At 41.6% G+C, this 23,916-nt stretch overlaps 3 protein-coding genes across 4 annotated transcripts; 2 read left to right on the top strand and 1 right to left on the bottom strand.

Moving 5' to 3' along the window:
- Positions 1-1,114: 1,114 nt before the first annotated feature.
- tmem38a (transmembrane protein 38A) lies at positions 1,115-11,355 on the bottom strand. Of its 2 annotated transcripts, XM_019875511.1 has the most exons (7): positions 10,902-11,355; positions 7,822-7,978; positions 6,273-6,457; positions 6,069-6,156; positions 4,735-4,852; positions 3,431-3,599; positions 1,115-1,578 (listed from the first exon to the last, which is right to left on the bottom strand). In XM_019875511.1, exons 1-7 carry the CDS (start codon positions 11,023-11,025, stop codon positions 1,544-1,546), a joined length of 876 nt encoding a protein of 291 aa, XP_019731070.1. In that variant the 5' UTR covers positions 11,026-11,355; the 3' UTR covers positions 1,115-1,543. The 2 variants fall into 2 exon arrangements, with proteins under 2 accessions (XP_019731070.1, XP_019731069.1); XM_019875510.1 differs by lacking the exon at positions 1,115-1,578 and having other exon boundaries at positions 2,967-3,599; positions 10,902-11,354.
- Positions 11,356-12,318: 963 nt separating this feature from the next.
- On the top strand, positions 12,319-13,991 carry smim7 (small integral membrane protein 7). Its single transcript, XM_019875349.1, has 5 exons — positions 12,319-12,424; positions 12,620-12,661; positions 12,763-12,815; positions 12,889-12,979; positions 13,470-13,991. Exons 1-5 carry the CDS (start codon positions 12,399-12,401, stop codon positions 13,483-13,485), a joined length of 228 nt encoding a protein of 75 aa, XP_019730908.1. The 5' UTR covers positions 12,319-12,398; the 3' UTR covers positions 13,486-13,991.
- Positions 13,992-14,900: 909 nt separating this feature from the next.
- Positions 14,901-23,708, top strand: slc35e1 (solute carrier family 35 member E1). Its single transcript, XM_019875348.1, has 6 exons — positions 14,901-15,336; positions 16,726-16,796; positions 19,634-19,771; positions 20,045-20,170; positions 20,257-20,502; positions 21,637-23,708. Exons 1-6 carry the CDS (start codon positions 14,916-14,918, stop codon positions 21,871-21,873), a joined length of 1,239 nt encoding a protein of 412 aa, XP_019730907.1. The 5' UTR covers positions 14,901-14,915; the 3' UTR covers positions 21,874-23,708.
- The last annotated feature ends 208 nt before the right edge of the window (positions 23,709-23,916 follow it).

Genomic DNA, 23,916 nt, shown 5'->3' with positions numbered 1-23,916 from the left:
GTGTGTGTGTGTGTGTGCGTGTGTGTGTGTGTGTGTGCATGTGTGTGCATGTGTGTGTGTGTGTGTGTGCGTGCGCGAAAGTGTTGTTTGCATTTGTCTAATGAGCTGAGCAGATGGCACTAACATTCCTTTGCTCTTGATCACCTTGATGATCTCCCAGCGTCGCCATGTGTGTTTTCGCTAAAACAAAAAAACAAAAGACACTTGTGATCGTTTCTGTCACCATTTGATGCGCGAAAGTGTTGTTTGCATTTGTCTAATGAGCTGAGCAGATGGCACTAACATTCCTTTGCTCTTGATCACCTTGATGATCTCCCAGCGTCGCCATGTGTGTTTTCGCTAAAACAAAAAAACAAAAGACACTTGTGATCGTTTCTGTCACCATTTGAAAATCATTAGTGAATGCCGTGGGTGTCAAAAAAAATGCTGGAGAGACCTCCTGCAGAGATCATCGGTGATGCTTTATTGCTTGAGATGCAAGTTTATCAAAGGGGAGGGCTCATGACTTACTAAGTGTAACCTCAGGTTCACTTTGGACCTTTGCCGTCATCTCCCAGCAGCTTTGGCATCACAAACACACACACACATGCACACTCCTGTGCACACGTGCACACACACATTCACATGTATGTATGGTATTGACATAAAATCGACAAAAATATTCATGACACACTTTCGTGTATATACTGGCTTTCCTGTTCTTGAAAGTTACCAGCGCTATTTTTAACCCGCTGTGATTTACATTCATGAGGGTGTCCCTTGATTGTAGATTTTATCAATGATGATGCTTTTTTTTTTCTTTCACCAAGGATGTCCTCTTGTCTTCCTTGGTCTTCCAGCCCTTTCAGTTTTGGTGAGCTTTTTTTGGATGTCAAAATAGAGGCAATGTGACATATTTTGGTGAAAGCTCATAAATTAAACTTCGTTTCACTTCAGTCACATCGATTGTTTTGTTTCAAATCCATTGCGGTGGTGTATCAATCATAAACTCTGTCATTGTTCAAATATTACGAAAGACAAACTGACAATTGTTAATTGTCAATCAACACGAGTCGTTTATATTACTTCCAAAACTTAACTGTCACCCACAACACATGCAAAAAAAGACAAGACCAACATTTTCTTCATTTTATTCAAATTCTTTGATTCGTCATAAGCGTCAAGGTAAAAAGTTCTTTCTTTTTCACATCATACTTTCTTCACATTTGTCTGATTGAAATTGACTTTTCTTTCAGCTCTGAATCAAGTGAAATGGACCAAAAGAGAACCACTGACTCTGCAACAAGGAGCAGGCTCGGCCTGAATGTGGACGACCACGCAGATGTGCATGGGAACGTTAAAAACACATGTTAAATGGTCGCTTAACGTTGAGAAGTGGATGATTGTATTTACAGTCCTTTTGAGATGTAAATGAAAATATAAAACGCAGAGCGGCACTTGGCTCAAACAGAAAGCGTCTTAATAGTGAACATGCCTTTTCTTCTTAGGAAAGAGGCACTGTGGAGTGAGGGCCATGTCGGCGAGTCAGACGCAGTTTCACAGTCTACTCGGCTTTCTTGGCTTTCCTCTTTCGAGCGCCTTCACTCAGTTCCTCTTTGCTCCAAGTGGTATTATAGCATTATGTTATGCATGTCCGTGGCTAGGCCTCGTTTTCAAAATCAGTTCTTGGTCCTTGGCCTTGGCCTCGGAAAATTTCTCAAGTCCTTGGCCTTGGCCTTGCCTCGGAAAATTTTCCAAGTCCTTGGCCTTGGCCTTGGCCTCGGAGGCAAGTCCTTGGCCTTGGCCTTGGCCTCGGGTTGCCGGTCCTTGGACACAACACTGCAAGGCCTCAGTTTCATTCAGCTCAAGTTGGCCCTTTTTCCTGTGTGCTCTAAACCCACGCGTTTGAGGTTAATTAAGCATACAACAAAATGAAACTTTTAAAATGATAACCGAGATTGTCTATACTCTATCAGTCTTTATTTGAAGGAATCGTCAATCCTCTCCAAAATGCCATTAAATAACAGAATTGATGCCACCACAATGGGTTGTTTGTGTGCGTGCGTGTGCGTGTGTGTGTGTGTGTGCGTGTGTGTGTGTGTGTGTGTGTGTGTGTGTGTGTGTGTGTGTGTGTGTGTGTGTGCATGCGCGAAAGTGTTGTTTGCATTTGTCTAATGAGCTGAGCAGATGGCACTAACATTCCTTTGCTCTTGATCACCTTGATGATCTCCCAGCGTCGCCATGTGTGTTTTCGCTAAAACAAAAAAACAAAAGACACTTGTGATCGTTTCTGTCACCATTTGAAAATCATTAGTGAATGCCGTGGGTGTCAAAAAAAATGCTGGAGAGACCTCCTGCAGAGATCATCGGTGATGCTTTATTGCTTGAGATGCAAGTTTATCAAAGGGGAGGGCTCATGACTTACTAAGTGTAACCTCAGGTTCACTTTGGACCTTTGCCGTCATCTCCCAGCAGCTTTGGCATCACAAACACACACACACATGCACACTCCTGTGCACACGTGCACACACACATTCACATGTATGTATGGTATTGACATAAAATCGACAAAAATATTCATGACACACTTTCGTGTATATACTGGCTTTCCTGTTCTTGAAAGTTACCAGCGCTATTTTTAACCCGCTGTGATTTACATTCATGAGGGTGTCCCTTGATTGTAGATTTTATCAATGATGATGCTTTTTTTTTTTCTTTCACCAAGAATGCCCCTTGTCTTTCCTTGTAAATAGAGGCAATGTGACATATTTTGGTGAAAGCTCATAAATTAAACTTCGTTTCACTTCAGTCACATCGATTGTTTTGTTTCAAATCCATTGCGGTGGTGTATCAATCATAAACTCTGTCATTGTTCAAATATTACGAAAGACAAACTGACAATTGTTAATTGTCAATCAACACGAGTCGTTTATATTACTTCCAAAACTTAACTGTCACCCACAACACATGCAAAAAAAGACAAGACCAACATTTTCTTCATTTTATTCAAATTCTTTGATTCGTCATAAGCGTCAAGGTAAAAAGTTCTTTCTTTTTCACATCATACTTTCTTCACATTTGTCTGATTGAAATTGACTTTTCTTTCAGCTCTGAATCAAGTGAAATGGACCAAAAGAGAACCACTGACTCTGAAACAAGGAGCAGGCTCGGCCTGAATGTGGACGACCACGCAGATGTGCATGGGAACGTTAAAAACACATGTAAAATGGCCGCTTAAGGTTAAGAAGTGGATGATTGTATTTACAGTCCTTTTGAGATGTAAATGAAAATATAAAACGCAGAGCGGCACTTGGCTCAAACAGAAAGCGTCTTAATAGTGAACATGCCTTTTCTTCTTAGGAAAGAGGCACTGTGGAGTGAGGGCCATGTCGGCGAGTCAGACGCAGTTTCACAGTCTACTCGGCTTTCTTGGCTTTCCTCTTTCGAGCGCCTTCACTCAGTTCCTCTTTGCTTTTGAGTGATGAAGGCGCTGAGGCAGCTGGAGGGTGATGATGGGCTTCTTCGGAGCCGCCCAGAGGTGAGCGGAAGAGCACATGGCAAATCCAGGATTCGATGAGGGCGAAGGGAGAGCTATGAGAGTGACGGGCAGTCATCCACACCTGAGGGACAGGCAAGAAAGATTTCGGTTCATTTCTTCCCAAGACCAAACATGCCATTGTCATCGTGCACTGGTGTCCAAAGAGCGAAGGCTTTATTTTCATCGAGGGTAAATCGGTTGCGCATATGCTGGCGGATCAGATTTTCGTGCGAGCGCACGGCTAATCGCACGTTTGGTGTTTTGAAATTTAGCGGCAGAAAGTCGATCTGAAACCTGCTCAGACCATGTCAAAGTGACGGCACAGGGTAGATCGCTGGTCTAATGCCGCTTTGATGAAGTTGATCAGGGTGCAGGCAGATAGATGTCATTGTAGAAATGAATTCATTGAATGCATTATTATTGTTATAATCCATGCATCCATTTTCACCACTGCTTATTCAGGGTCACGGGGGCGGTGGGTGCTGCAGCCTATGCTAGCTAACTTTGGGCGGCAGTCAGTCGCAAGGCATAATGTTATTGTCATTGTTATATTTTTACAATCTTCCCTCTGGCCAACACAGCTATGGGAGGTAGAGACTCCGAGTCTCCAAATGCCCACTTCACGATGTAGTTGTGTGCTCCGGCCATTTTGAGATTATCAAGGCGCAACTTGTGCGCAGCATCTAAAGGAACTGTAAGAAGTCGCTTCGATTGACCATGATTGAAGTCGGTTGTGACCACTCATACAGTGGCGCAGACCGCCCTCACTCAGATCCGATGCCCTGCGTTCATCTACAAAATTACCAACACCGGGTCTAACGTGCCTCCATGCAGGGTTAAGAAGGTTGTGCAGGGTTTACACTGTTCACGAAAATAAAGCCCAGAGTGTCATCTGTGTTCTCATACACTCAAGCGACGACAGCAAACTCAACATTGCTCAAATTAAGGGGGCAAAATATGAAGATTAGTAATTACTGAGGAGTGCCATAGTATTCCAAAATCGCTGGTGGTCTTTCTCAGCATAATTTATTTTATTTGTGCTAATAAAAAACAAAAAAACAAAAAAAACAGCACTCTCTTAATCTCGGGACGAATTACTTAAATGCGGCAAAACGCCAAAGATCCCATATGGTACCAATATTTGTTTTGTCAGTTAATAATCGGAATGATTCTTTTTAATGTGTCACGGTGTGTTGAAAGTGCAACGCAGTGCAGACCTTGCTCGTGGCCATGAAGAGGGTGAAGACGATGATGAGCATGCTCCTAGACACTGGAAGCCAGTGAGCCTCCTGCATGGTGAAGAGGATGGCTCCATACAGGCTGGCTTTGGTAGGGCTGCAGAGGCAAAAGGAAAAAAAACAACTGATGATGCACACACATGCCTTTACCTGCATGTCATTCAATACTTACTTTTGGCTGTAAAATTGGAGGTGAACCCATTTAATTTGACCAGCTGTGCACCTGACTAGATATATGCTAAATAATTTGCACATTGGTTGCTATCTTATTTTACATGATCTTGTAACACATCCACTTAACAACTTCTTATTGTGCATTTAAGCTACGCTACATGAGCAATACAACGAATACAGTTGTGACTAATTAGCCTAATGCGTGAACAGATGTAACATGAGAGGGACATTATGGACACCAAAGTAATGATACTGTGTTGTGATGCCTTCAAATTTATCATTTAAGGCACCTTTATACCAAAATTATCAGGAACATTTGATTCTTGCAACTGCACCTGTATGTAACTGTACCGAGCATCCAGTGACATGTTACCTCTCACAACCACCAGGGGGCATACTTTGTCAGAATCTGGTGATCATCATCCATCTATCCATTTTCAACATCCTGAAGAGGGGCACGGGAATTGCTGGAGCCTATCCCAGCTGACTCTGGGCGAAAGGTGTAATAACCCCTGAACTGGTCGCCAGTCAGTCACAGGGCCCATATATTGACAAGCATCCATACACACGCACAATCGCACCATCACTGAGTGGGAAACGATCCCACGCTGTGCCCACGCACAAGTCAGGCGAGTGGACCATTACAACATCAGTGACTGTGATTATCATAATTACACAATTTACTTTAGCATAACAATTTGAGGGGATATACTGACATTCAGAATCACACCCATGGACAATTTACAGTCTTTAATCAAATTAACATGCACGTTTTTTAAATTGGAGAGAAAGTCACGCCATCCTGAGAAACTGATGCAACCCCACACATGCAAATTCCATACAGGAAAGGCTGCAGCTGCAGATTCAAACCTTGAACAACAGAACAAGCAACATGCAACGGTGCTGCCAATCACAAATTATTTACGATTAAATTAAGTTATATCAGAATGATTTCCAGTAAGACTTTTTCTTGACAGTACTAACAGTATAAATGGTCAGTTAGTAACATTCTAAACAGCTACACTAAGTGACAGCGCTAAATATATCAACTGGTAACGTAGTTCTATTCCAACGGGATCCACCAATGTGGGGAAGGTGTGTGTTTCAGCACACAGGGAGGCGTGAAAGAAGAAACTTACAATGACATGTTGAGGATCTCGTTAGTCTCGGGCCTCCACACGCCACGCAGCAGCTGCTCAAAGTTGGAAATGAGAGCCACTCCAGACCCTGTGAGTATACACGGTGGCTACAATGAAGGTCGGACATGTGATTGCATATTTGACATTGCAATATTGCAAGATCAATGCTCATTTGTGTTATAGTGTGGCCTGCCAATTTGTTACCTTTGACATAACCGACGATGACCATGATGAAGTAGCCATGGTGGTAGGCGTGGTGGGCATGGTGGACGCCGGCGGCAATCTTGCGCGTGCGGACGACTTCCTTCAGGGCGACCAACACCAACTTGACGGGTAGGAAAGCCACACATTTGTAGAAGAGGTTCAGTGGGCAGTAGAAGATGAGGTACCTGTGTTTGTATATGAAACAGACATTTTTAAAAAGGATTTACGTGAGTTGCACTACTATACGAGGTGTTTTACAAAATTCCAAGACTGGTGTCACAAAGGGTACATGTCAAACACAAACCCTTGAACCGGTAACGTCTACAAAAGGCTCTTGCGGCATTTGCTTCATTCAGGGTGTGAGAAGAGGCGAGAGTTGTGCAGGACAACGTGCCTGCTCAATGCCCTGAGCATCTATCTGACTGTTCCTGGCCAAGAAGAACTTTGCTGTGCTGCAGCAGCCACCAATCTGGCTGTGTGTGTGTGTGTGTGTGTGTGTGTGTGTGTGTGTGTGTGTGTGTGTGTGTGTGTGTGTGTGTGTGTGTGTGTGTGTGTGTGTGTGTGTGTGGGTTTAAATTTCCTCCTTCCCAAACTCAAAATTGTCTACAATGGAACACATTTTTATGTCAGAGCTAAGAAGGATTCATAAATAATCTGTCCAGTAGTGCATAACGATCTGGCAGAAAAGGCTGGGAACATGTATTAAATTCTCGGAGAAAAAAAACTGTCGCTTGAATTTGAAAAATATCTTTTGTGACACCAGTCCTGTAACTTTTCTGACACACTTTATCCATGTTGAATCTTAAAAGGGCAATTTACACTCACTGTAGCACTGTAGACCTTCACAGTCTACTGAGATACAATGCAAGAACTTTATGAATAGTTATCTTTACAAAGAGAGTATTGCTCAGTTCACTCTCACAATGGTTAAGTTAATTAACCAAACTAATAAAAATACTTCTCACTATAATACAGTGCAGTTTTAAACTCCCATGACCACAAACTACATTTTCATTTTTGTTCATGATGCATAACATTCATAATAATACTACAATCATTTCTTGAGTCACCGATGGTGTAAAAATATTTTTTGTGTCAAAAATGGTTATTTAAACAACAAAGCCAGTCAAGGACAATGACATTTTTGTGTAGTGTTTTTTTTTTTGTTTTTTTTTTTGCTTCAGTGAACTTTTGCCAAGCTTGAATGTTGTTGGTAAAACATGTTGCCAGTCAAGTCACTGACGGTGTGGTAGGTCACTGGCCTGACTACAGCGCTGGAAGTGTGGATTTAGTTCCCAATCAGTAATGGTGTGGAATGTGAGTGTGCCAGGTTGTCTGTTACTGTATGTTCCCTTTGATTATTGGCTAGGATGGGGTCCAGCTCCTGCAACCTTGAACGCGAAAAGATGTACAGTCAAGAAAATGGATGGCTGGATGCTTTTTGGATAGAAAAAACTGCGAACAATGGCGGCAGTGTTTCCACATGGAAATCTGACGTGACTGTTCAAAAGTGAAATTATTAAAAGATAAAAAAGTGAGTTTTCCTCACCAGATAGCAGAGGCCAGCAGGATATGGCTGTTGTGTTGGAAATAGTCAACAGGGCTCCCTCCCAGCATGATGTCGGCCAGAATGTAGCTCCCAAAGCAGTAGAGCATGGCACAGAGCCACGAGGCCACAGGACTCTTGCGAGAAACCTCCACTGAGCCTGCACAACACAGAGACCGAGCATGTCAGGAATCATATCTTGAGAAATAAAAGAGATTGATATCCTTAATTTATTTATTTTTTTTTAAAATTCTGGACGCATTGTCTTTGTAATAAGCTGGTGCCTCAAATTTAAACTTCAGTTGCTAAAGATGCTAACTAACCCAACTCAACGACTATCATGGAGGGGTTGTCTTTTCAATATAAAAACTGGATGATAATTGTTGCCTTGACATTGCTCAGTTCTGAGTGACACTGAGTTCATAAAAAATACAACAAATGAATGAAGAAAGTTGTCAAAATATTAGAAACACTTCTCAGTGTGATGCAGTGGAGTGCAAATTACAACCACCTCAGCATTGTTTGTATTGAAGCTCATTTAATTGGCATTGAGGCTGGTGAATTTATTTGGCATAAACAATTCCAATGTATATTCTGTTTGATCCAGTGGTGTAAATGATGTAAAAATTAATGAATGAAAAACTCGGCAACACACATTTTTAAACATAGGCGGTATTGTGTTTGGCAAAGAAAAAAAATTGAATTCGGATACTAGGTCTGTTTTTTAAAAGAAGTTAAATGATTTTTTCCTTTCAGAAGACTCCAATGGATCGATTGTATTTTAATGTAAACATGCTGCAGTTGGACTTGCTTATTTCATTGCTTGTATTTGCGGGGGCTTGAGGTGCAGTATTTTTCTTTTTTTTAATTGAGATTAATTGGACCTCAGATTATCTGCTCTATACACATGTAATTAATTTAATTAAATTATTGGAAAATAATGAATAAAAAAAGGAAGAACAATAAAATGGGCAAAAAAAAAAGTATTCTTTTTGCTCATTTTTGGTGCCTGGTGTTTCTGTTAGTTCTCATGACTTAAAATATTATGCAGTGACCTTCAAAAGTTATCGGTGCAAGCCGCGTGTGTCTATGTGCTGTATCTGTGTCCACGCCCACACCAGGATCAAGTGTACGCCCCTGATAGGAGGCTTTTATCATAACTCATTTGTGGGTTGACTGTTTAACAGATCAACAGTGCAATACATGTTTCAAATGCACATTGGGAAGAAAAGGCAATGTGATTCAAATGTTGCCAGTTAATGATGTTCTGAAGAATTGCTGACAAGTATATTGACACGGAAATGGATCAATTGATTGCTTCTACTGTACATAGAGAGTGTCTTGCAAAAACAGGATAATTTAATAGATTGTATGGTTGTAAAATTACTTGGGAGTAGATTACACACACACACACACACACACACACACACACACACACACACACACACACACACACACAAAGGTAATTAAGCGGTGAGCAGAGTGCTTCTCATAAATGTCCAACAACAGGTGTACGACGGTGTCGTGGTGCTCATTTTGAAAGCAATCTGATGCTGAGAAATGCCATACTAAGAATAGATTTTTCTACGCTTCGTCTTCCTCCGCCTTGTATGTGTCGGCCCTACCTTAAACCCTTCACCCCAACACTTGTCTCTCCTACTCCCACAGCAATGTTGACCCCCTTGATGTCTTACAGTGTGCACTACAAAGAAGCTGCGCTCATGTTGAAAAAAAATTTTTTTTAAAAATGCAAATAAACGCAGCACTGGTAATTTGACTGTCAAACTTTCTCCAAAGTAAACAGACATGAACAGCACTGTTTATGGAACCCTTAACTCTGATATCACTGCATGTCTGCATACGTGTGACCTGCTTTTATGTGTGACGCACAACGCGAAAATATATGAGAGTATAAGTTGAATTTCATTGTGATGCATTTTAAACCCATTTCAAATGTACTGGATTATTTGGAGGCAACTTTATGGCCAAGTGGTTCTATAGTTTTGAATCTGGTTTTCCTGTGTGGAGTTCGCAAGATCTCCCTGTAATAATTTTTTTCTTCTGGTACTCCAGCTTGTTCCCACGTTGAAAGAAAAAAAATATGTTAAGTATAAGACTCTACTATGTGTGCCCTGATTGGCTGGCCCAGAGTCATCTGGGATCGGCTCCAGTTCAGTCAGGGAAAATGGATGAATGGATCACAGCCTGACTTCCATCATGACACTTTAATAGTGTGATGAATCAGGGCAGAGCATATGCAGACTGGTAGGATGACTATTAATTGTTTGAACATGCAATAAGTGATGGTAACAATCAACAAACTCCAAAGTGTTCATATTAAAATACAAAAAAAAAAAGATCCATCCAGTGATCCACTGAGGTTAAAAGCAATGAGAAACTAAGAGGCCACTTTTCCTTCAGTACAAAGAGTAGTAAATTGTTCCATGTTTAACAGTCAGTCCACATAGCACACAGTTAATCCTGAAGCCTACAAGCACCCTGGGGCCCACTGACATCTATTTCAGGGTCTTCTATTTTTTACCCAAGTTTCTGGCATGCAGAGGCCTTCTCTCACATTTCATCCACCTAAGGCTCTGCTGCTCAAAGGACTTAAAACTTGGACAATGTCAATAGCCTAAGTGCTTTAATTCGGTTCAGTGATTTCCTCTGTGTATGTGAATGGGGTCCGACTTTCCTTCAGACAGAAGCAAGCTGAGGTTTTACAGCTGCACACTTTATGTAACAGGTCAAGCTCTTTATGGAAAAGAGGCACTCGCCATATAAAATCATCAGAAAGTCCTTGTAAGGATATTGGAACAGTGTGGTTGTGACAGATTAACTTTTAAAACAAACACTCATTCATCTGCATTTTTAATTTCTGATAGGATAGCAAAACCAACGTTTCAGTAAAAAATAAAATAAAAAAAAAGAAAGAAACACTTGTGTTAATTGTAGTCATACAATTCTCTTATTTAGAAAATCACAGCTAATCCATATGTGTGAGTTCTATTTGTGATGAATGGAAAAGTGAATAAAACAAGCCATCCCTTCATAAATTTAAAAAAAGTGTTCTTCTGACTCACCTGGCTCATATTTGAGGTAGAGGATGGACACGATGTAATAAGCCACATCAAACACAGGAAACATTCCCATTTTGGAGAAAGCTTGAGCTAAATCTCCCAAATTGAGGACAGCCAGCACATCCATGTTGTTATGAAGGCGATTCCTCGCTCTTAATAATGTCCAACTGCGTAGTCAGGATCGGAAGACCCCCCTCCCCACAACCCGGTCCACGGACTCTCCACCAAGCCCCCGCAGGCCTCGACAGTGAAAGGCTGAGACACTCAAGCCTTCCTATTAATACCACTCATCCCCGGGTCGTCATCATCATCATCATCAACAACAACAACAGCATCACCATCTTCATCCTCATCATAGCATGTGCGCGGAGCCAGCTGCTCCGATTTTTTAGGCGGCAGGTTTGCACAGCAGCTGCTTCAAAAACGGCTCCTGACGTCTTCAGCACCCTATATTATATTGGGGGAGGGGGGCGGTGGAGAAACACATTCACATCGAACCGCCAGTGAGACGGATTTTTTAAAATATTAAATACATAGCGTGTCTCTAATCCCAAAACAGATCTACACATGTACTGATATCATCGGATGCTCATACGCCCCCGCGTGACAAAACATAGACGATACATGTTATCAATGTCAACAAACGGAATTACTCGATAAACAACCGTGGTCATTTGTTAACACTAGATGGCGGTACAACACCAAATGGAAAGGAAATGTCACGGGCACAAAATATTTCTATGAAAAAAGACTTAAATGTCATCAGAAGTGGTGTCAAAAGTATACTGACAATCATTATTTAAGTAGGAGTGCAGATACTCTGTTAAAAGTATAGAAGTACAGAAGTACTCATTCAACTTGAGGAAAAGGAAAAAGTACAGAATTTGAAATGTGTAAATACAAAAGTAGAAAGTAAAAGTGACATTTTACTTTCAATTATGATGGCGACGTTCTGACAATTTTGCACGAACCACAAAAAATGCTGACGATCATTCATTATGATTAGTGGAAAATAGCATTGTTATTTCAAAAATGAGATGAATCTTAATTTACTGGATCCGAATAAATTGTAGAAACACTCACCATTTTATACTCGATTTTACATTTGGTGCGAGTCAAAATAAATATGCTTGACTTAAAAGCTGTCATACAAAAATAAATGGTTGACTGTCGCCTTTAAGGTCAACATTTACTTTTCATATTTGACAGGGCTGACGCCCTGCTTCATATCATGTTACAAAATACACTCCTAAAATGAGTGTTCAGTCATCGGGAGTTTTTTCACCTCTTTAAAAACTAATTTCAAATACACAAATGCTTTCCTTTTACTGGTGTCCTTTATATGTATTATGATAAAAAATAATTCATCCCGGTTAAAATTGACGAGCAGGTCTGTACCTGGGAAACAAAAGTGAGGGCAAAAATAACCTCTCGTATCCTATTAGTCACATTTCATGGTGCGAATACGGAAGTGAAGTGTTAGCTTTAAATGTTGACACGATGATCGGAGATCTCCTGCTATTTGGGTAATGTAATTAAATAAATCAAATGTGCACGTTTAACATTTAGATGCCATATATGTGCCTAATAGTTGCTTTTTGTGTACGTGGGGATCAAACTGTCCGAAGTGTCGCTAACTAGCTCCGTGCTCATGCCACCTCACAAGCTATCTGGTGCGAATGCAACACTTCGAAATAACAGTTCCTCTTATCCGTTTCCAGGACCTTGTTGATCAATGCAGGGGCTGTCCTGAATTTCAAGCTGTGAGTACAATACTAAAAGTAGTCGTATTTTATTGTAAGGCAGACGCCATTGCTGTAAATTAATGTGCACGTTGATCAGTGTGCGGTGAACTCTGTTGTAGCAAAAGGAAAGAATCCCATGGATTTGGAGATGAGTCCAGAGGTCCAACGACAGGTGTGTATAAAAGAATCAGAAATTTAAAGCGTGGGTGTGTTTTATTGTTTTTGTGTCAATATATCTTATGCAGGTGACAACATTCGCGAGTTCCTCCTCAGCCTGCGATACTTTCGCATCTTCATTGCACTGTGGAACATCTTCATTATGTTCTGCATGATTCTGTGAGTAAGACTAGCAATGCATAATACCCACTGTAGTTTCATTTCCACACTGGTGCACTCTTTTAACCAAATGGAATTTCGCAGAAATATATTTTTTGTAATGTTTTGTTTTGATGTGCCCAATCATCCTCTCACAGTTAAGTCAAATCATTCTGCAAAGTGAATAAATGATTTGACTCCCCGTTATGATAAACCACCCGTACACCACGTGACTTGTATCCTATTGACAAGTTCATTTGCAAAAGAAACACTCAATGCAATAGCCAACATCTATACACATATAACACAAAGTGCCGTCATCTTCAATCTCGATTTTTTTTATTTAACAGTACCGGTATATTAAATCTTAGAAGTGCATTTTTAAGACAGCGTCTTCTTGTTTTCAATCCTACCATACTCTGTGGCTTAATACAGTTGTAGAGAGAAGTCATGAAAAAGGAATCTGAACTTGTTTTGCTCTTTGTCTAAAAATTACGTTTTATATTCACAGATTGTTTGGATCATGAACAACGGTGGCTCTAGCTGGACTACGACCAGGCGACTGATTTTTCAAGACGTGTGCTCAAAATCCCTTCATATTCTGTTTTTGGGGCGGGGGTTGTTTATTTTATCTTTTAATTGTTCCTTTCCTTCTTAACCCCCACTCAGCTGCACTCCTCTACAGAAATGTTTAGACTGCTGTATTTATTTCATCCCACCTATCCAGAGGTTTGACATTTATGGGCTTCAAAGGTGTGAGATGTTATTCTTGTCCCATCATTGCATAAAATGAATGGACCATCTTCTTTCTGTTTAGTTATTTTTAAAGTTGGAAAATTGAAAACCAACACAATAGTTTTCCTCTGCATTTTCTCTCTCTTGTCCCAACAAAATTACATCAGAATTTGTATCACCAGTTCTTAGTTGTATGCCTCAATCTTCCATTTTCCTGAAACTTAATTTTGAAATGCCCGTTCTTGTACTGGATGCCAGGACTTGATTTAGATGCATTATATTTCTGTATTTCTACATTATATTTCTGTCCACAATCTCTCATTTGATTGTTTATCATGATTTGATGAACATCAAGGCTTTAGACGAGGGGTCTCAAACTTCGGTTTTCAAGGGCAGCTTTCCTGCAAGTTTTAAATGTTTTTCTCCTCCAACACACCTGATTCAAATGGTCAGCTCGTCAGCAAGTTCTGCAAAAGCCTAAGAAGTTATCAGGCTCCTGTAGAGCTTGTTATCAGTGAGAACGATCTTGATTCACATTTCGTGAATACTGTAGTCCTAAAACCTCTAGGAAAAACGATTACCAGTATGCATGTGATGCTGCATTCGCGGAAGGTAGGAAATCGGACTTTTCCGACTTCCGATTCGAAAAAATGCACGAGAACGCCCCTTTGCACTGGGGGCGAAATCGGGAAAAAAAAAGGACCCCGAGTTCACCGACAGACTTCAATGTGACGTCACTGGACAATGGCGATTGATTGAAGACAGACCGTGAATGGCGAAGCACAATTATAAGGATTATAACATAAATTTACCTTTATTTCCTTATCATGATATGAATGTGGTTATTCAAAAATACTTCGTGCCGCCAGTGCAAATCACATTGTGCTACGTTAAGATGCCGTTATCTCCTTGCATGAAGTTATTTGGTGAAATGAATGAAATGCTTCTAAGATGTACTATTCCTTCATTTATAAAAAGTAAGGAAATTCGGAAGGTTTGCCTGAGTGTAATATGTCTTGTGATAAACCAAAACAACAAACAGTGTATAGGAATCAGCCATTTTTGTTTACATACGCTTGCCACGCATTGAGGTCGGATCTGGGGCATTACTAGTGTGATATTTCCGACTTCCAAATTTCCTCGAATGTACCATAAATGCATGCATGGCGTGGTTTGGTGTGACGACACCCACCTATGACGCGTTTTACGAGATTTTCCCATCATGCTCCTTGCAAGTCTCCATGTCCGCCTCAGCAGCTTCCGTGGCGCAGCAATCACGCCGCCGCTGACGCGTCACTGGACTCCGCAGTTAAAGATGGCTGCGATGGAGCGGGCTCAAGTCAGGGAAGGGTTCCGGATATTTGTTCTTTGCCTGTGCTGGTACACGGTCAGCTCGGGCGGCAACATCATCAACAAGATAATCCTCAATGGATTCCCGTACCCGGTCACGGTGTCTCTCTTTCACATTTTTTCTATTGTCACCTTCCTCCCGCCGTTGTTGCGGGCATGGGGAGTCCCCAAAACAGAACTCCCCAAGAGGTACTACTGGTGGACCATTCTGCCTTTAGCTTTCGGAAAATACTTCGCATCGGTTTCGGCCCACTTCAGCATATGGAAGGTCCCCGTTTCATATGCGCACACTGGTAAGTACACATTTCGGGAAGTGCTTGTGTCTGTCTAGTGACTACTCTACTTGAATAGCATCAGCTGATGTTAGCTCCTTCGACTAACAGGGGACTCTGATGTTAGCTCCTTCGACTAACAGGGGACGATGTTAAACTTAGATGTGGGCCTTGTTTGAGTCGGTCTGCTTGTTGTAGACAGTCTTGGGTACTTTTGATGATGCTAGCCTGCGTGCTACAACCACGCAGGCTTAAAAATTTTAAATTCGCTAGATTTTGTTTCCCAGCATCCCAGCAACACGAGTGCAAGTTAGCTAATGAGCGTAATCACCATTGAGCTGAACGTGGTCAAGCTCTCATCATCGTATTTACCTCCATATTATGGGAGCAAAGATTGTATGCTTCTAAAGACGAGCCGATGATTTTCTTTCCCAATAGAATAAAACAAAGACAACCAAAAAAAAAATCACAACATCGGCACAGTCCAGCTGTGCCGATGTTGTGATTTAAAGGTACACACGTTTTAACGTACCGTAATCAATTCATCACAATGGACGGCTGTAATACAATCACAGAACAGTACTTCACTCAGAAGAATGTACTTTAGTTTGGCTGGTGGTGCCATGTTTATTAGTCATAGCTTAATCTTGTGTGTGTGTGTGTGTGTGTGTGTGTGTGTGAGTGAACAAATAAAGTGTCGTGAAAATCAGTTGCAAAATGAGCAAATTATGGCTTCTTATTAAAGCAAATGCCTTGAAGAATATGCTGCCTACCATCAGTTTTACTGATCTGGGCTGCAACTGCAAGTCATAAAACCTTTGTTGATAGCCTTTAGTTTTGTAACAAGTTAAAAGCTTACCCATAGTTTCCAATCAGAACATCTGGAGGCCTTTGGTGGTCGCAAATAGTTTTAAATTAGATGGGGGTCGCGGTCTGGGCATGTACAAAACCTTCGGCTTAAATTTATGTTGTAATTTTCATATTTAATTCTCATATTTCATTTTTTAATTGAGGCTATTTCCAGCTCAGGCGAGTGCTATGTCATGATGTCAGATGTTTTTTCCTTTGGTGGACACATGGTGTCCGTCACGCATCGAAACATAATTGTGGAGGCGGCGGAGGGACATAACCATAGTGGGGGTGTTGGGGCGAACGGCAGCCACCATGCACTAAAATCTTATCGTCGACAGCCGCTGAAATGGACCGGCTATTTGGGACTCTCACGAAATTTCCAATGGCCACCACGCCTCTGCAATTTAAATATATGTTTTACTCACATAAGATCCCTACAGCGTGGGGAAGCAGTTATATTTTAAAATTTGAATTGCTGTTTATATTGTGAAGGATTGTCTGTGTGTCATTTTCACAACTTCCTGGTCACCTTTTCCTAATTTTTTGTCTCCATTGCAGTCAAAGCCACAATGCCAATTTGGGTTGTGCTCTTGTCAAGACTCATCATGAGGGAGAAGCAAACCACCAAGGTGAGTAGCCGGAGTGCAACCAGCCTGCTCTAATCTAACCCTGTGCTGTTTCTGCAGCGGTGACATTGCATGGTGTGCAACTGCACCGCAGCTCATTTCACATCACAGCCATGCCACATTAGCTTGTCAGGGTTGGGCGTTGAAGGTCAGGTGTGGAGTTTTTTTTTTTTTTTTTAGTTCCTCTTTTGATCGTTGCAAAAGAAACTACTGGGGTTAATACTAATACTGCAAATTACTTTTGTCTTGATAGTTGTCTGTGCTGCAAGCTTAGGAAGCATGATTTCCTGTCTGACAAATTGCCATCTAATGTGATGTGGTTATAGAAACAAAATTAGTCATTGACATAATTAACATGTCCTCGGGGAAATGTCAGATGGTTTTTACCAGACAAAACTTTTAAAGTGGCTTTTTGAATATTGATGCAGTTTCTTGGATTCCACGATGCAACCCAATTCAAAACCAATATGTGATTGACTACATGAAATAACTGCTTGTAGGCATGCATCCTTTTGCCTCACACTGTCTATCCAAATACAGACTGAATTCTTTCTTTTGGAACAAGGGTGGATGAATGTACTTGGTTGTTGCATCTTACATCCGTGTGTCATGTTTACTTTGGAGACTAGTGTTTACACAGACTGGGAATGTAGCTGAATATGACATGTTTGTCCACAGGTCCTATTGGACTGGGGCGAGAAACTTCCAAGCAATAGTTGGAAATGAAATGACTAGCTAGCTAATACAAGTACTTTATCACTACGATACAGCCCTTAGTCATGTTGCTTGTTACACTGTATCGTCCTTCTAAGTATGGTCATGTAAAGCAGAAGTCGAGCCAAAAAGTTCTTGCAGTAATATGATCAGTGTGCCCTCACTAGTCTAAACACAGTATCGTTAATATTGCATTTGTGGAAGAAGAATTAAGCTTAAGCAGAATAGTCCACTCGGTTTTTTTATCCATCTCAGGGGGCTGCCAATTTGTCCTATACTGCCACCTGCTGTCGACTGAAGTTAACGTCAAAGTAACCGCGAGCTCAGCTTGCTCTCATCACTGCTCACCTGTATTCTGGGTTTGGTCACATGATGTTCACAATGCAAGCCCTTGGGCACTTTGACGTCAATTTCAGTTGACAGCAGGTGGCAGTACGGTGCAAAATGCCAGCCCCCGGAGATGAGTGAAAACGGGTAGATTTTTCAGCATAATTCTTACCTCACAAACGCAGTATTAATCAGAATAACTTCTTTGGATTAGTGACGTCGGGTACATTATTGTAAAGAAAGAATGTGACTTGACTTCCACCTTAAAGGAGGGCCTTTTTTTTCCCCCACATTATTATCCCACAAACGCAGTATTAATCAGAATAACTTAGTTGGATTAGTGACGGCGGGTACATTATTGCAAAGAAAGAATGTGACTTCACTTCCACCTTAAAGGAGGGCCGCCCCCCCCCCCCATTAAAAAAAACGTTAATTCTTGCAGGCAATTGGGAGGATGTCCCCTTCCTATGGGGGCGGGGGGGACTTAAGCCCAATTTGTACATATGTAAAATGGAACGCGTTGCTGTAGTCAATCATGAACCTACACTAACGAAGTTGGAAAGTCAAAATTACAGACCAATATTTGGGATAGGAAAACACTTTGAGGCCATAAATACAATGCAATCAAATAAATGACCTTAAGACATAATGACAGCACTCTCTTTGAACCTTGGCTGCCAACCAGTTAATTGTAGTTACTTATTGGCATGTGCAAGCTATAATGACGAGTCCACGCAGCTATGTAGTTCGTGGCTACATCTGTCATTTCTCTCATCTACAAACGACACAATTGATTAATGACCTTGTGAAATGCAACCAGGTGGGAACAAACTTGCTTCTCAGCATATAATTTACATTCGGGAAGTTTCTTACCTCAAATTAGGTCGTTTGGGCGTGTCACATTTGTTAACCTGCCTGTCGCTCTGTCAACACTTACGCCGGCTCTCTTATTGAGGATGCCGGCTCATAATGTGCACACACTATTCTTTATTAAAAGCAAATTGTGCTAGTTAAATTAGATGACTGGGAACCCGGGAAAGTACACGCCCAGACCTGGATTTTTATTTTATTGCATTCAAGCCATTCCTTATGGGAAGCCTCAATGCCTCGACTGCGCCAAGAAATTCTGTCCATCAAATTTATGAACAGAATCGGCGACAAAGGGTGGAGTCCAACCCTCACTGGGAATGAATCCGAATTACCGGTACTGCCAGCAATGCGAACCAAACTCTGGCATTGGTGGACTGAACAGTCCGAAATAGGGGGTTCGGTACCCCATACCTCCAAGTCCACTAGACTGGTTGGGCGAACTCCCATGCACCCTCGAGGACCCTGCCAAGGGTGTAGAGCTGGTCCATTTCATCCATGGTACATATGAAATTGTAAATATAGTAAAGTGTTTTTTTTTGGAAGCACAATATACTGTATGTGTACTGTCTGTATTTATTGTATGTTGGGCTAGACGACGGGCAGCCAGCCGTGTCTCGCCGGCTGAATCCGAGAAATGGATTTTTCGTCTATATGTGAAAGCTTCTGTGTGTTTGAGACCTTGATTCTGTCCCAAATCCTCCCACTTTTTTTGCTGGGTGCTTGTTGTGATGGAAAAGCTACGGAGGCTGTGTAATCTGGTGCCGAGCCAACCTGGGTTGTGTGGAGTGGAAATGGAAAATGACTTGTCAAAATGACCTTGGCCAATTTATATTACCGTTCCAACTCACTCAATGGTTTTCTTGATCAAATAGCTCAACTCTGTTTTATTGTTTGTATCTTGTATGATCTGTGTGCGGTCCGCACGGAAGGTGTACGTATCTCTGATCCCCATTATTGGCGGAGTGCTGCTGGCAACGGCGACAGAGTTGTCCTTCGACGTTTCGGGCCTGATCAGCGCTCTGGCCGCCACGCTTTGCTTCTCTCTGCAGAATATCTTCTCCAAAAAGGTATGCACTGAAATTGTTGACACATGTATAGTTTGTGACGTAACTGTTGCATTGAAGATAAACGTGTGTTTTCCCCTCAAAATTTCCACCAGGCTGCTTGATTTTTAGGAATTAGAAACAGACATCTGAAGCATTTCCTTTCTCACAGTTGCTGCCTCAGACGTAGTTTGGAATGAGGTTCATTAATGTCGCCTAAGACCTGACGTGCAAACAAAAGCTGTCCAGGCTCATGCCCCGGGAGAGAATGTTTTAAATATTCTTTTTCTCTTACAGGTGTTGCGTGACACACACATCCACCACCTGCGGCTTCTCAACATTTTGGGCTTCAATGCTGTAATATTCATGCTGCCCACCTGGGTGCTGATTGACCTTTCCATCTTTCTCGTGAATGATGATCTGGTGCGTGGTAACTCCTTTTTCTGCTGCTTTTGACTTGATCGTCTGACCCTGAACACCGTCTGAATGTCACATGCTGTCACTCGCAGTGGGACATGTCGGGATGGACAAGAACCGTCATTCTGCTGCTCATCAGCGGTTTCTGCAACTTCGCTCAGAACGTCATCGCCTTCAGCGTGCTCAGTCTGGTCAGCCCGCTCAGCTACGCCGTGGCAAATGCGACCAAGAGGATCATGGTCATCAGCATCTCGCTTTTCATGCTGCGCAACCCTGTCACGCTCACCAATGTGCTGGGCATGATGACAGCCATCGTCGGGGTCTTCCTCTATAATAAGGTGAGTCACCTGACAGATAGCCATGACTTTGGACGCTACATTCTTTATCCCTGCCTCACTAATTTCAAGCCACTTCCTTGGCTACATTACACGCTGTTTGTACAAAAATAACACGTTAAAGAGGCATAACAGTCACACGTCTTACTTTTAATGGCAACAACGCATGATAAGAAAGCCTCCTATGATTACAATTGCTGTCTTAGTGTCAGTTGGCTAAGTAGTGCACCAGAAGTAGTGTTAATAGATTTCAAAGTAAAAGCATAACAGGAAGTGTAGTGTTAGCCCCCTTAATCTTGCTAGTTTAACAGCGTTTGTCAAATGTGCCTTGTTTAGTGCATGCCTACTTGCTCACTGGTCCTCCCCCCTCCCCCTTAAGTTGAACTCTTGATGTTCACAAACTTGTTCAAATAAACAACTGATCGTGATCTTGTAAACGCATTCAATTATAAGTTGTATTTTTCATCAAATGAAATAAGAAGGGCTATTTTATATTGTTGAACGAGAGTAAAATTGTATCTCCATGAAAATGTGAACAAATGTGGGCCAGTCTGAGCCCTGAAAGTCCAGGACTGAAAATGATGCTGTCAGCGCTCAATCATTGCTCGTATTTTTTGTATATTGAATAATTCACGGAACTAAATAATGTGTGTAGATTTGATTAAAACATGAACAGTTAACGTTTCATAATGGAGCTCATCGAAAATTCACACACCATACTGCGCTGACTTTCGGGGACCACACCGCCCTCCCAAACCAAGAGTTCCCGGTGTAGCATTGCTCAATGGTTGAAAACAGATGATGATAAGCTGATGTAATTTGCCCCACTACTAGTCTACTAGTACACATGTGATGGTCCGTGCGGCTCTCAGTGAGCTGAAAACAATGGAATTTGATAGACAAAATATTTTGGAAGCAATTATGTCGTTGCACCAACCTCACTGGTCATGTAAAGATGGCCAATTAGATATTCAAACTTCAGCCTTTTAGTCCATTCTTTTCTGTTTTGTGTTTTTTGATCTGAGCATAAAATTGAAATGGGATAAAGCTTGCATTCGATTGCCAGTAGTAAATGGAAAAAGCGAATGACACACAGATGAAGGACACGTGTAATCATTCCAACTCTGTCCCCAATAGGCCAAGTATGACGCCAACCAAGAGAAGAAACTCCTGCCAAGCAGCAAGCAAGATCTGGTGTCCTTTGACAACCCGGCGTTCCAAAAGCATCAGGCCAACGGGTCAGTGCCTTTCTCCCATGGTTCACTCCAGCAGGAGCAGCAGCACAGTTGGAATAACGTGCTGACCGACCACTTCCAGTACAGTCGCCAAACCTACACGACAAACTCCAACAGCAACCATCAGTATGTGGTATAAAAAAAGGGAAGCCGTCCTTGCTCCGGCAGGCTCTCACAGACATTAGTGTGCATGTGGAGGAGCCGCCGCCGCCGCAGCAGCAGCAAAAATTCTCCTCCGGTGCACTCCACACATGAGACTGTGTTGCACACAGGAAGAGCAAGACGTCTTTGTCATAGAAAGGCCAGCGACTTGACCTCTCCCATGCTCCCCCATGTCGAAACCTTGCTGTGTTTTCCAGTCTGTTGCTTTGGTCCTGACTGTTTGAGTGGCTGGGCATGCAACAACACTCATATCAGATATTTGCAGATGGTTACACAACACGGATTTTGAATTGTTCATTTTCCAAGGGAGCGATGTCATTTCCAACTGGGACCTCACACGCAACGTCTGTCACGTTACTTTTGGTAACAAACAAAAACAGAGTGGGAAGCCTTAATATTTTTGTTGTAGGCATTTAGTTTTCTGGTGTCTTGGAAAGAGGAGGAACAAACTGTTGCAAGACAACACTTTCAAAGCTTCTTGTTTTGAGATTTTTTTTTTTTTTTTATAAATAAATGGATGTGTATAAAATATTAGCACATGAAGTTGAGCCAACTGCATCAGACACACACACACTCACACACAGAGCTATCATGTCCTATCAGAATTAAGTGCGAGACGAGTTCTCATCCCCAGAACGGTTAGTGACCACTCTTTTCTTATAATACACCAACTCATGGCATCTGTCATCATTGGTTAGACATGTTTGGGGGGAAAAAAAAGAAAGCAATTTAGGTTTATAAAACAAAGCTTCCTTGTAAAATATGCCAATAGCTGCAACCTACAAGGATATACTTTTGTCCCCTATTTCCAAAGGTCATCGCTGTGTTAGAAGTGAGACCGAGGAAAAAGGAAATGAATCAGTCCATTGAGAATATTCAAATTACTCATTGATATTTATTCATCATCAATGCTTCTCAGGCAGAGGGGGATATCCTCTGTCTTATCAGGCCAAGTGTCAGCCTGAACCAAAGTTGCTTCGTCATGTTTCTTATTTTTTTCTCTCTCTCTTCTCTTCAAGCAGTCTCATTTGCACACATTGAAAGAACAAAATGTTGAGTCGAGTGAGTCAAAGGTGTAATGTCCCGTCTTTAATAGTCACTGGATAGACCTGGAAAGGGATCAGAGGTTTGGTTTGTGCAATAAACAACTGAACTGCCAACCACGGATGACATTATACTCAATTACAGTGTCACTCCATCTACTGATCGAGCATTGCGTATTTATTTATTTGAAATCATTTGGATGCAGCAATATCAAGTGTGCTCCAAGTTTTTCTACTGTATTTTCTAATGCAAGTGTATCAACGTTTGAAGTGAATTTATTTAGACTGCGTGCACATTGGTTCTTACCAAATATGATTGGCTGTAGTGCTTGTTGTTCTCGTCCGTTGATTCCTGCCTGCCACGGTGTAGGGCTTACGTGTCTGCAAAACCTTTAACAGTCCACTCAAGATATCTGAATGTCGCCGTTTGAAGTTTTTTCCCCGATTTCTCTCCTACGTCTTTGGATCGGCTTTTCCTGATTTAAAATGAGGAATACGTGACTAATTTGACTCATGCGTAGCAGGAAGACAAGCAGGCTGATTTAAAAGCAGCTTTGAAAGTGACAAATGTTGCAAGGAAAAAAATAAATGGAACTTTGCATTCATTTTGCATTGGTGTTGATGTGTAAATGAAAATCGTCAGAATGTTTTGTTTTGGCTCTCGGATCCTGCAGGTGTACCTGCACCTGTGGCCAGAGTGTGTGAGTCATGTTTGCATTAAACAGGAAGTAATCATGAGGAAAACCACAGCCAATCATAAATTGAATTTAAAAAAAAATCCCCAAAGTAAAATGGCTATTGAGCGGCACATATTGATTGACAACCGTGAAGCTTTTCAAGTTGGGCATTCATTCTGGCCCATTCTATCTTGTGGGTGATGAATACTTGTGTAATTCTCGAAATAGTCTAAGAAAGTAGCAAGTTTATAGCTAAATGGGAGCGCGAACAAAAAGAGGGAGACCAAAATTACCAAGAGC

This window comes from Hippocampus comes, unplaced genomic scaffold (genome assembly GCF_001891065.2).
Source record: "Hippocampus comes isolate QL1 unplaced genomic scaffold, H_comes_QL1_v1.1 scaffold132, whole genome shotgun sequence".
NCBI lineage: Eukaryota > Metazoa > Chordata > Actinopteri > Syngnathiformes > Syngnathidae > Hippocampus > Hippocampus comes.
This window is presented reverse-complemented; position numbering and strand designations above follow the sequence as displayed.

Excerpts from the sequence above, each read along its gene's own strand:
- smim7 (XM_019875349.1), top strand. The coding sequence starts at position 12,399 with ATGATCGGAGATCTCCTGCTATTTGG. Across the intron at positions 12,425-12,619 it reads GGAGATCTCCTGCTATTTGG|GACCTTGTTGATCAATGCAG; the intron begins GTAATGTAATTA and ends ATCCGTTTCCAG. Across the intron at positions 12,662-12,762 it reads GCTGTCCTGAATTTCAAGCT|CAAAAGGAAAGAATCCCATG; the intron begins GTGAGTACAATA and ends ACTCTGTTGTAG.
- tmem38a (XM_019875511.1), bottom strand. The coding sequence starts at position 11,025 with ATGGATGTGCTGGCTGTCCTCAATTTGGGAGATTTAGCTCAAGCTTTC. Across the intron at positions 3,600-4,734 it reads TCTTCATGGCCACGAGCAAG|GTGTGGATGACTGCCCGTCA; the intron begins GTCTGCACTGCG and ends CCTGTCCCTCAG. Across the intron at positions 1,579-3,430 it reads CAAAGAGGAACTGAGTGAAG|GCGCTCGAAAGAGGAAAGCC; the intron begins GCGCTCGAAAGA and ends AACTGAGTGAAG.
- slc35e1 (XM_019875348.1), top strand. The coding sequence starts at position 14,916 with ATGCTCCTTGCAAGTCTCCATGTCCGCCTCAGCAGCTTCCGTGGCGCA. Across the intron at positions 19,772-20,044 it reads AGAATATCTTCTCCAAAAAG|GTGTTGCGTGACACACACAT; the intron begins GTATGCACTGAA and ends TTTCTCTTACAG. Across the intron at positions 20,503-21,636 it reads GGGTCTTCCTCTATAATAAG|GCCAAGTATGACGCCAACCA; the intron begins GTGAGTCACCTG and ends TGTCCCCAATAG.